The sequence below is a fragment of the Ranitomeya imitator genome, chromosome 5 (assembly GCF_032444005.1).
Source record: "Ranitomeya imitator isolate aRanImi1 chromosome 5, aRanImi1.pri, whole genome shotgun sequence".
Taxonomy (NCBI): Eukaryota; Metazoa; Chordata; class Amphibia; order Anura; family Dendrobatidae; genus Ranitomeya; species Ranitomeya imitator.
Window position 1 is genome coordinate 558,598,700 of NC_091286.1, and position 13,192 is coordinate 558,611,891.

The following is a 13,192-nucleotide window of genomic DNA, read 5'->3' on the forward strand; positions in this document are numbered from 1 at the left end:
GGCTATAATCTGAATTCATACTGGCATTAAAATATAACTGACGTCCCAATCGGCGACTGTATAATTACATGTTTAAACATCCATGCACTTCTGCTAGCACTAAATGAAGGTTAATACGATTGTTCTGTGCACATAGAATATCACTGATCTTAGCAGTGCATGTCCTGTTTACATAAGATGATGTGCTGCTGAGAACAATGATTTCTAATAGGGTTGTCCAGCCTTAAGGTACCGTCACACTAGACGATATCGCTAGCGATCCGTGACGTTGCAGCGTCCTCGCTAGCGATATCGTCCAGTGTGACAGGCAGCAGCGATCAGGCCCCTGCTGTGCTGTCGCTGGTCGGGGAAGAAAGTCCAGAACTTACAGTGTCCAGGGTACAAGTCTGCAGTCAATTTATGTGACTGCAGATGTGTGAATCCTTGTAGCATGCGCACTGCGCGCCATTAGGATTTTCCAGTGCCGATACCAGTAGCGGGCGGTCATGTGACCGCAAGTATGTGATTGTGTGCAAATGTACAAAGTGAGGATTCACAGGTCTACAATCACAAAGAATGACTGCAGACTTGTACCCCAAGGCCGGACAAGCTCATTGAGTAAACTTTACCCGAAAAACAAGCAAATTACTCATTAAAGTAGGGCAATTAGAGCATTTACTAGGATTCGGAAAGCTCATTTCCAATAATCGACCAGTGCACATGCACCCTAATAGATAGCATTTCACTATATCTCAAAAGATAGTAAAGGCGTTTCACCTGTATTTGTGGTGAATTCGAATGGTCCACTGAACTCGCCGTAACCTGCTGCAGTTCGGGCCCGGACATGGAATACATATGCAGTGAGTGGGTTAAGGCCTTTAATATCCGCACTACGGGACCCAGTCTTTACAATGCGATAACTGCGATCATTTTGGTCCTGTGGGTAAACACAAGTTTTTAATAAAGTGAATGGTCCATATATTTAGTTAAATAAAGTAGGCATTGATGACACCAAGATATGCATATATAACCCCCTGACCTACTGTCTCCTTCCCCATTACCCTATAGATTCTTGCCCATGAGGGCAGGGACCTCTCCTCCTCTGTACCACTTGGTCAGTTTGCTTACTTTATTTTACGTACGTAATATATATTAATTGTATTTATTTTACTCACTTATATAGCTCAATTAATTCCACAATGTTTCACGTACATCATCATCACTGTCCCCATTGGGGCTCACAATCTAGATTCCCTATCAGTAGGTCTTTGGAGTGAGGGAGTAAACCGGAGAACCCAGAGGAAACCCACGCAAACACATCGAAAACATACAAACTCCGTACAGATATTGTACTTGGTATGATTTGAACCAACGATCCCAGAGCTGCAAAGCAACAGTGCTAACCACTGAGCCACCGTGCTGCCAGTGTATGTAATCTGTATTTAATATACTTGTAACCCTCTTCACATTTACAGCACTATGAAATGAATGGTTATATTACCTTCTCATAGTACTTGACTTCGTACTCTAATATCACCCCATTGGCCCGGTCCGGTTCTGGCCAGGTTAGGGCCACGCTGTGTCTGGTTATTTCCCTAGGCTGAATCTGGGTCACAGTCGAAGGAGCTGAAAAAAAGCAAATATCAGATTTTTTATTAAAACCATTTCTATTAAACCGCTGGTTGCAGGAATCAGATACTGTAGTTATAGAAGGGCACTAATTACGCATATCCAACTGTGTGCCACCCTGTTACTAAAATAAAACGGCAATCCCTGTTTCTGAAAATAACCATCCAGATTTACCGTATAGGCAGGATGATATTAATTAAGAAAGCTTATCCTCGCGTGCTCACTGGGTTCCTCCCTTGTGAAATTACGGATGTGGTCTATTCCTTTTTTTTTTAATTGGCACGTACAGAAAGATGGGAACCTATAAGAAGCTAAATCAGTTTTTGTGAATTCACAAGATTTAATAAAAAGTAAAGATTAAGATTAGGTGTGTGACATCAGGGCTGACTCAATAGTTACAAGGTCTCCTGAATCTGCAGCTAATCCCGACACCCAGGTGACATCAGCAACGTGAGGCCTAATAAATAAGACACTAACGCAAATTAATGGTCGGCATTAGCAACAGAGCATTTTATTGTTATATGCTTCTTCTGCTAAGCCTGTAGTATGACAATAGGTCACTGCCCATGACAAATTAGGCTATTATTTGTGATGAGGAGCCGGAAGTTAAAGTGACACCATCAAGGACACCAAGAAGACTTGGCCAATGAATCCATCAACCAGTTTTATTATGTTCAATGGAAATTCATGGCATGCACACACCAACCCTATTCACCTCCTAGGAGGATCCTGTATTTCTGTCACCTACGTCACACAGAAAAGCCATTGTTTATGATTAGATGCATTTACGTTTGTATGAAGCTAATCGGGTGGTGTTTCCCATTACATCCTATGACAATACTTTTATCGTCATTTCTTCTGAGTAGAGCTATCACTCAGCAGCACCTCATAATGAGATTTTTTATATTTCTCAAGTCTCAAACAGAGAAAATAGCTTGTAGGCAAACTGCAAGTAACAAATCTAAAGTGGGCACCATTCTGGAGTCTTTGAAGAGCTCAGAATAGCAGGTCTGCGCCTTTTATTGGGGTAATTCAGCTGTTGAGCCATTTACCCTGCAGTAAAGGGTTAGGGTCTGCAGTGATAGCACCAAACATACATGATGGAGTTCAAAGCTCCAGTTTGTGTGTTTCACTAGGATTTCACATCCAGGTCTGACATTGACTTCCGTAGACAGGATAATTAAACACCTAATTCCAGTTTTACTTGTAGCACCCATGTGCGGGTTGAAATCCCCACTGGCAGTACAATTACACATGACCCCTACCCTTCTCCCAGGTGTCCTAAAATGTTTCCAAAGGACTGTGTGTTACAACAGGCCCGGGCTCAGCACTGAAGTCACAAATGAGGACAAGAAATGCTTAGAAGGAAGCAAACAGCTACAATAAACCTTCTACAGCCTCAAGGCAACTACAAGAGGAACAGCTTCACTGACAGGAATCGGTAACCTGACCTAGACATACAAGGCAGGCTATCAACGGTGACTCCAAATCAAACAACGTTCCACATGCCATGTCTGATCGTCAGTGTTAGCCAGACACTCGAAAGAAGATGATCAGGCCAGATACATTAGTGTAGTGTTGGCCAAACCTGAGGATATTGGCATAACTGGCACACCATGTAATATAATATGGAGCCCTACAGATGTCAGGGGTAAAGTTGAACTTTGACATGTCCACTTTTTTGTTTTCAGGGGAGATAACTCATTGCCGTAGATGTCTGGCAGCAGCTTTCTCCCCTCTCCCAAATCAGAACACATGAATTCACAGCAAAACGGGCATCCATGTTTAATGAGAGTTTGTTAATAATATCTGACAGTAAAATATACCTTCTGTTGACAATAGAAAGAGTATAAGGGAATAAATAACCTTTGTAACGGAAACGTACCGATTGTCATTGTGGCTTTAGTAAAAACATGGGACAACTTAGGCTACTTTCACACTAGCGTTTTCTGCAATCCGTCACAATGCGTCGTGTTGCAGAAAAAACGCATCCTGCAAAAGTGCTTGCAGGATGCGTTTTTTCCCCATAGACTTGAAAAGCTCTAAACCCGAAAGTTGAACCAATGAGAAAGTGACAGGGAATGAAGTATAAAAGTCAATTTTTATTAGATAGCAATAGTGACAATTAAAAATATTTAAAAAAATATATAGATATAATCCAAAAAAATAGTATATATGTGCACAATTCAAGCTGCACATGACAAGGTAGGCCAAATCATGATAATATATCACAGAGTAAAATGGCAATCTGTGGCATATGCACACAAGGGGTGAAAAACAGGTGTGTACTAAATGGCATATACTATGCAAAAAAACAAAAGAGAACTCCTCAAACAAAAATCATGTAAAAAAAAATATATATTTTATATATTAAATCATGGTAGAAATATATCAACAATAAAGTGCTAAGTGCAGTAAACTAATTGCCACCAAGGGAGCTTTTTGTGCAATATGCAGAAAGAAACAATCCGATACAAAGTGCTATGTGCAAATGCTATAGGGATGCCAGTTACTCACAATGAATGAAGGGAATGTTCCCAGGCCACCAGCAGCAAGATGGGGTGCACATCATCTTATCATATTATCATGATTTGGCCTACCTTGTCATGTGCAGCTTGAATTGTGCACATATATACTATTTTTTTGGATTATATCTATATATTTTTTTAAATATTTTTCATTGTCACTATTGCTATCTAATAAAAATTGACTTTTATACTTCATTCCCTGTCACTTTCTCATTGGTTCAACTTTCGGGTTTAGAGCTTTTCTTGTCTCTCTAGTGGTTTTCCACTATAATCGTGGCACTGATGGTGACCCTTTGCTCATATTGAAAAGAATATATATTATTTTTAATTTATCACACATATTAATAAGGTGTCACTACTGTGTCTTTTTACTCCCCATAGACTTGTATTGACGACGCATTTGCGACGGATTGCCACACGTCGCATCCGTCGAGCGATGGATGCGTCGTGCTTTGGCGGACTGTTGGGAGCAAAAAACGCTACATGTAACGTTTTTTGCTCCTGACGGACCGCTTTTTCCGATCGCGCATGCGCGGCCGGAACTCCGCCCCCACCTCCCCGCACCTTACAATGGGGCAGCGGATGCGCCGGAGAAATGCATCCGCTGCCTCCATTGTGCAATGCGTTAAACGCTAGCGTCGGAATCTCTCCCCGACGCATTGCGACGGGGAGATTCCGACGCTAGTGTGAAAGAAGCTTTAGAAACATGTTCACATGCTAAACTTAAAAAAGTGGCAAAACAGTAAAATCTAAAGATGCTACAAGAGGCCGTCCTAGCTGTTTCTGGCCCAGGAGAATAGCCAAGGAACAGAAAACATGGTACCTCCTTCTACTGGAAATTCCTAGCGCTAATGAAGCATGCCTTTCATCCATTCAGGTATATCCCAGGTTTGTCCAGACTAGGTTTTTCATTATTTCTTAATAAAAAGGACAAATCCATAACCAAACACATAATCGCACACGCTCTGTGCCACCTATGTTTATGCCGCTGCCTGTGCTACTGTGTCTACATGTCTGTACCACATTATGTAATTCTTTCCTAAGCGCCTTCACTCTCCATTTCACTGGTAGATTTAGTTTGGTTTTTCAGCCACATTCCTCAAAGTAAAGTTTGTGCAGTCACTTCTTGTCTTGCTTTGTTATTTTTGACTCCAAACAACCTATCCACAATACAAATTTCCTTTGAGGTGTATTTAACCCTTAATATCCTCCTATTGCATTAAACAAACAGGTTGTGATCTAATTTCACTGCAAAGTAATACTGTACAATGATGTGCATGGAATTTAAAGCACCACTCCAGCGTTTATTTTTATAGCAGAGCCAGAGTGGTGCCACTAATCTAAGTTCCCTGTCCCTAGTCTTATACTCACCAGCCGCCATCTCCATCTGTTAGCACCGCTTCAGTCGGTCTCCAACAGTTTGTGATCTGCCGAGTTGCTCTAATGTTTGCAGGGCAATCGGATGTCCCAACTCAATGTAAGTCTATGAGAGCCAGAACGAGGCCTCATAGACTTACACCGAGAGCTTGAGACCATTACCTTTGACATTTGGTCAGTCAAAAGTACAACTCACAAGATGGCAGCACGGGACAGGGCGCCACCGGGAAGAGTTGAAGATGGTAGTTGGTAAGTATGAGACAAGGGTCAGGAAACTTAGGTTAGTGGCACCACACTGGTGCGGAAACATAAAAAACACACTTCAGTGATGCTTTAAAGAAATTACACAATCACATACAATGGGGCAGAGTTCAGTGCTCATTCAGACAAGCATATAAATGGTTTATGTAGAGCACACAGACCCTTTATAGCCAGTGAATATGACCGATGCGCTTCTTTGGTCCATTTTAAAGATTAATGCAGGCAGTGAAAGGTATCTAAGTCACCTCTCCACAATGCGTAGAAACAATGGAGATGCACACATAGCCAGTATTGACCGCAATTTGCAGTCGCCAACGGCCCGATTTTAAATATGGCTGTCGGCGCCCTGCTTACCCAGATTTTTCTCTCTTGCTCTCTATTTTAGGAGCTTTTTCATCACATATTCTTCTTCTATTGTCTCTATAAAGCAAGAAAGTAATTAAAGGGAACCGGTCACCATGAAAATGCAGTTCAATCTGCAGGCACCATGTTATAGAGCAGGGGAAGCTGAGAAAATTGATGCATAATTTTGTGAAAAAAGATTCAGTTAATCATTAAATTCTCTGCTATTTCTGAGATTTTGAGTTCAGTGGGCCATCCTATCAGTGATTGACAGTTTTCTGTGCACAAGTGTGATTGCAGAGAGAGCTGTCAATCACTGATAGGACTGCCCACCGGACTCAAAATCCCAGAAAGGGCCCAGGTTTAAATTAATAAAACTCAGATTGTACTGAATCTTTCATCCCTATACTATATATCAATCTGCTCCGCTCCCCCTGCTCTATATCATGGCGTCTTCAGATTGAACTGCATTATCATTGTGATAGGTTCCCTTTAGGTTTTCCATGGAAGCAGTTCCAAGAATAATTCAGGGAACAGACTCTGTACAAAAATGGGGGTCAAGTTTAGCATTTCCAGCCTTCCTTCCCCGAATTCCTTTCCACTTTTCTCTTTTTCTCAATCCGACATCCTATATTCTGTCTTAATGACGGGTTATCATGTATCATATCTTGTTAAACTGACTAACCATATTCTTTTGGACGATATACGTTTTGACGTCATATTTTAATATCCCTTTTTGATCTACTATTACAAAAATGAGAAAAAAAATTTCAACTTGAAAAAAAAAATAAAACTTTATTCAAAAGAGTCACGTTTTAAAGTATATCTAAAATATCTACTTTCAAGAAATATCTTTTTATCGTTCTCTGAAAAGTTGGGAAGATAACCGCAAGGCATGTATTTTTTAAACACGTGCAGGAGGAAGCAATTAATTAAAGTAAAGGGAATAGTTACACATTGTAGTGTAGGCCTTGAAAAAAGTTATTAAAGTAAAGTAGATGTTGAGGAGCAGGACAGGAAAACACAGAAGTGCAATCCATCATCTTGTTAAAACACAAGCCCAGCCTGTGTGTTTGATTAGTCTTGTGTCCTCCTGATTTCTTAACATTACTCAAACACCAGCTTTGTGCCCCCTCTGTTTCCCCAATCAATCATGTAGCATCGCAGGAACAGATTTGTCTCCAGGGAGGGAAAAGAAAGTTTCTGGAGAGTGAAAAGAGGCAGAGCATATTGGGAAATAGAAGTTAAGTGCTGTGCTAAGCACTGGCACTTGGTATGTTAAAGGGCTTGGTGACAAACATCTGAAGACATTATGGCTGCTGGTGGGATGGATCTTCAGAAATGATCAGTCACATTGCATGATCCTTCGAAAAAACATTAGTAAACCATTGGTTTCTTAAACTATTACATAAGATAAAATAATTTCTCCTTTACTAAACTAAACTAAAAAAAAATAGCCAATTTAATAGGAAAAAGTATAAGTATGCTATAAATTAATAAAATAGGTAATACTCATCTTTCCAATCACTTACCTTACCGTCACTCCCATCCTAGCTTCTGCTCAGTCCAGATAGACAAGAGATGGTGGCAGCCAATCACTGACTACCGAGGTGACCAGCCCCTCACTATTACAACCAGTGATTGGATCCAGAGGTCACATGCCTGTCCAGACTGAGCAGGAAGCACAGAGGCCAGCAAGGAACCAAGGAACTGTAGTTCTGGGATCGGTAAGGGAAGAATTACTTGTTTTAACCCTGCTGTTCTGTTCGGTCTGGGGAGACCTATTTTGAACTTTGGTATTTTTTGGGGTGTTCAAGATGCGGTTCTGAAACTTGTGGTTGATTGACTTAAATGAGGATGGGTTGGTCGGCCACGGGTTTCAGAGCCACATCTTGAATATTTTAAAGAATATTGAAGTTCAAAGTCGGTCATTTTTGACCAACAGAACAGCAGGGTTAATATTTCACTGCATTTTCAATGTTTGTTTTTTTGTTAAAGTAACTGGACAACTCCTTTAAGAATAGTTATAATGATTGTGTTCAATTTCTTTTGAGCCAGAAATATAAAAAAAAAATTGCCTCCACTAGAGATTTCTGGAATGTGGCCATGCACCATAATAACTGCTGAAAGACTAAATTACCACTTATACGTTAAACTGAAACATAATTCTTTTCTCTAACCTTCCTCCCCTGAAACCCCCAATTCTCCTCCTGTTACCAAGGACAAATGTGGGAGGACAGCTGCAATTTTCTAGCTCCATAGCCCAAAATATTGAAGCGCTAACTTCAGGGACACTGCAAACTGCAGGGGTCAGGGCTATTTCTCGTGCTGTACAAAACGGCTCTTTCCCTTTCGAGCCGAGCAGGTGAAAGCATTTGCTTTTGACAAGCCAACAATGGTGGTCTGGCTAATGCCATCATTAATATTAGAGCAGGAAGTATCCCCACTGCTGAATACCTCATCACGGGGTACGCGAAAGTCCGCAGCCATTAGCAGCATATATCTTCATTACACCAGTTTTCATTTTTGAGAAGCCCCCCCCCGAACATACCAGTCACAGATAATAGTAAGCCAATGTAATTACTGCGAAGCTCTGGGAATGTTGCTGGTTAACCCCATTCTTGCCAATACACTGTAAACCCCATCAGCTGCAAGTTATTAGCAACAAAACTAGGACACTGGGAAAAAAAAGTGTAATGTATTGTGAAAGATACGTCTCGCTACTTCAAAAGCAGCCGATAAAGTATAATTATGAAACGCAAATGTTTCTTGGCGCTGGAAGAAAACTGGTAAGCTTCGTCTATGTGACTAAATAGAGCGGGGCAGATGTCCTATATTCTGGAGCCTTTCTGTATCATGTCTTACTCATTAGCGGTGCAGACTGTTTATAACACGGGAAGCAGCGATCACAGCAGCCAGTGATTACATCTTCAGCACATCACCCCCAATATGGCAGTGTTGGTAAACAATGAGCGGGCGGGAGCCACGGTTCAGCGGTACGTGATGCTGGGGTTTATCCTTGTAGGTGTTACTATCTATTAACCAGATAGTGGCTTCTACAGAGAAGGTAGCTTACACTGTGATTGTAGACTGTCTGATTATTGCGCATTGGGTTCACATGATATTTATTAGAGCTAATCAAAAATATTTGCAGTAACTTGGTTTATCAACTACTAGATTGTGGCCCGATTCTAACGCATCGGGTATTCTAGAATATGCATGTCCCCGTAGTATATGGACAATGATGATTCCAGAATTCGCGGCAGACTGTGCCCGTTGCTGATTGGTCGAGGCAACCTTTATGACATCATCGTCGCCATGGCAACCATTATGACATCATCGTCGCTGTGCCCGTTGCTGATTGGTCGAGGCAACCTTTATGACATCATCATCGCAACCACCATTATGACATCATCGTCGCTGTGCCCGTCGCTGATTGGTCGAGGCAACCTTTATGACATCATCGTCGCCATGGCAACCATTATGACATCTATGTCGATACTGTGCCCGTTGCTGATTGGTCGAGGCCTGGCGGCCTCGACCAATCAGAGACGCGGTATTTCTGCGTCGATACTGTGCCCGTCTCTGATTGGTCGAGGCCTAGTGGCCTCGACCAATTAGAGACGCGGGATTTCTACGTCGATGCTGTGCCCGTCGCTGATTGGTCGAGGCCTGGTGGCCTCGACCAATCAGAGAGGCGGGATTTCCAGGACAGACAGACAGAAAGACAGACAGACAGACAGATGGAAAAACCCTTAGACAATTATATATATAGATAATGGTGGTCACTTGTCGGTGGAATGCTAAGCTATACGGCCAGATGTAACCGAAGGTTCAGTGATGGGGTCTTGGGTTCAAATCCCACCAAGGAAAATGTCTGCAGGGAGCTTGTTTGTTCTCCTCATTATTGCGTGGGTTTCCTCCGGGTTCTCCAGTTTCCTCCTACACTCCACAAAGACATACTGATATTGAATCTAGATTGTGAGCCCCAGTGGAGAAAAAGATAATTACGGTAAGTCTGTCTGGGGTGTTGAATTAAAGGGTCTGTCCGGCTTTAGGCTATGTGACTGCAGACTTGTGAATCCTCACCTCATGCACACTGTGTGCTGTGAACATTCTCCAATACTGGCACTGGGAGCAGTGGGCTTGTGACCACACGTATACGATGTGTATACTCACAGTAACGTGCCGACTAGATGGGGTCAGCTTCGCTCAATGCAAGTTTATTGAATGAGGCTGGACAGAGTCTAGTCAGAATTTGGTCAGAAAACAGCAAATACATACCACCTGCTCCCTGCGCTGCCACCGGAGGAGCCTTATAGATGTCATATAGCCATATAGTGACTGCAGACTTGTGGCCTAAGGCCGGACAAGCCTTTCAGTAAAATAAATAAACAGTAGTGTTGAGCAAAAATATTTCCAGGTCCCTGAAACAGTGGCTGCATTGGTAGCATTTGGCCACCGAACAATAGCACTGTGAACCCCTTACCACCTGCAATGTTCCCTTCTCCTCTTCTGATTAGTAGGCCTCTGTGACATCATTACATTACAGCGCGATGCACGCATGACATTGTGGCAGGTTACTAATCAGAAGAGGTGACAGGAATGCTGCAGGTGGTAAGAGGCTCACAGTGTTCTGGTCCGGCAGCCACAGACTGCTAACATGGCTGCTGGACCAGGGTCCTGCAATTTTTTTTTCTCAGCTCAACAATTTTATATAGCAAGTATTCATATAGATATAGGTTATATCTGGCCATACAACTATCCGTGCTGATTCCCTACTACACATGCAGACTCCGCTCAACTGAGTGCGCATGTGTTTTTAATAGATAATGGCAAGAAGTCTCTGGTAGTGGCTTATCACACATGAGAACAAAAGGATCAGTTATAAAACCCAACATGCCAATAACATCAGGGGGAGAGTTCGGACACCCTCGTACACATTATGGTACGCTGCCGTCATGACATTATGGGGTTTCAGTGACATTACTTGGTGTCATGAGATGATCACACAATTAGGAAGTTTTCTTCTATCGGAGAATATGTCTGTAATAAGGTCTAGTACTCGGTTATTATACGACGGCACACTGCGTGATCATGGCAGCCATAGAGATTCTGCATGCCGCCATGTTCCTTACACACAAGCATTCCACTACAGTATCATATAAAGCAAGCAAATGACATAACTTGGGAAATACATTTTTGTACGTCTGTTATAACATTCATTTCCTATCGCTAGATCTTGCCGAAACCGGTGATGCCGCATCATTACGCACAATGCAGCAGCTGAACAGAGGCCCGGCGCCAATGAATGTACACCACTGGGTGCATCTGGGGACGCTAAAAAGTGCTCTGGAAAGGCTGGCAATTAGCGCGGTGATTGTCTGTGTCATTATACAGTTTTGTAATTTCACAAGCCACCATAGAAACAATGCAACGATCACTGTGTTTGGCATATTTCTTAAGAAGGTCTTGCATTGAGCAGCCGACAGCTGTTTAAAACTATCTGTCGCCTCTCTAAGGAAAAGGGCTTGTTCAATTTATTTACACACTTTCGGTGCTAATTGGCGTATCCTGTGTCCAGCAAGCTGTGATGTGATGGAGGGAAAGAGCAAGAGGTGACTCGTTTGGGTAACTGATCCCAAACGTGTTTTGTTTATGTCTGTTGGCAAAGCCAAGACTGCGGAGACCTGAAAAAGAAATAGTATTCAGCAGAGAGGCCCCCCTCGTAAACTGAGGGGCGCAACAGAGAGTCTTTCTTTGCCGTCCTCATCTGGTTTACTTTCCTACATTTCATGGGTGATGGATTGTGATCACAATCCACTATTTCACTCCACTATTTGTGCAGGCCGACTCCCCAGCCCTATCTAAACACACAAATCATCTTTATGGAAACGCATAGTTTAACTTTGTAATTGTATTGTCATTAAACCGACGGTGACTTTTACTACTGCATAACCAAAAAAATATTGACTGTCATTGTAATCAGAGGCGGAATAGCGGGGGGTGTGCAGACACACCTGGGACTTAGTACAAGAGGGGGGTCCTAGAGATATAGAGCTATAAGTGGCTTGTGAGAGTTGGGGGCACAGATTTGCAATCACTCACTATAAACAATCATTGTTCATCCAACTTTAAATGGAAACAATCTTAAATGAAACCTCTCAGAATCAGCTGCACTTGAGGTTTCCTAGGGTCATTCACACAACTGTATTTTTGGCTATCGTAGCATGCACAATTTTCCTCCGAAGATCGGAGACTCATCCATTAGGGTTCGCGCACACAAGCGTAAAACTCGGGATCCGAAAAAAAAAGGGATTGCACTCGGACAAATGTTATTCAACGAGGCAGTGCGGATCTGCGTTTCTTTTTTCAGCCATTTTCAGAGTGAGAAAAAAAATCGCATCATGCTGCCATTTCACTCCGAAATCTGATAAAAATTGGATGCCATACGGACCATCAGAGCGGCATCCGATTTTTACGGATACATTACAATTCTGTATGGTGGGAAAAAGTAAACGGTCCTGTAAAAGATTAATAGCTGCTGAGTCAAAGAACAAATTGTACATGGATGACTAGTAAGAAAAAAATTGTACCACTTTTCTGGATGCAACTTTGAATGATTTTTTATACTGTCGTGTGAACCTAGCCTGAGTGAACTGACCTACGCTTAGTCCAGCAATGTTGGGCATCACATTATTGTATATATTGCCAAAATGTCACTGCGCATGCACAGCAAAGCAGAATGTACTGTCCTCTGCTTTATCTGCACAATGCGCCTGCTACTGTTGGCCCTGGATGGGAGACTTGGACTCAACTCATTGGAATTTATAAGTTCTTTTTGTAACTAATGCCGAGATGGTTGACTTTGACATAGGCGTATTTGGAGAGCAAAACCACAGCAGCATAATGCCATGCTAGTGTTAATGGCCACAAATCAAGCGAAAAGTTCCCTTTTAAAAAATGTATTGAGGGACAGCATTGTGATCTCCCAAACTGTTATATAAATGGAAATCCCCCCACGTTGCCCTTCCCTGCGGAGTTACTGTCAGAGAGCAACACCAATCAGACTTTGA

General features: G+C 42.2%; 1 protein-coding gene across 4 annotated transcripts in view; it reads right to left on the bottom strand.

Moving 5' to 3' along the window:
• EPHA4 (EPH receptor A4) overlaps nucleotides 1-13,192 on the bottom strand; it is a 72,340-nt gene that overhangs the window by 14,949 nt on the left and 44,199 nt on the right. For all 4 annotated transcript variants that reach the window (XM_069727657.1, XM_069727655.1, XM_069727658.1 and 1 more), the window contains exons 6-7: nucleotides 1,481-1,605; nucleotides 757-916 (exon numbers count right to left, since the gene is read on the bottom strand). In XM_069727657.1, coding sequence (XP_069583758.1) covers nucleotides 757-916; nucleotides 1,481-1,605 — 285 coding nt within the window. The remainder of the gene's footprint in view (nucleotides 1-756; nucleotides 917-1,480; nucleotides 1,606-13,192) is intronic.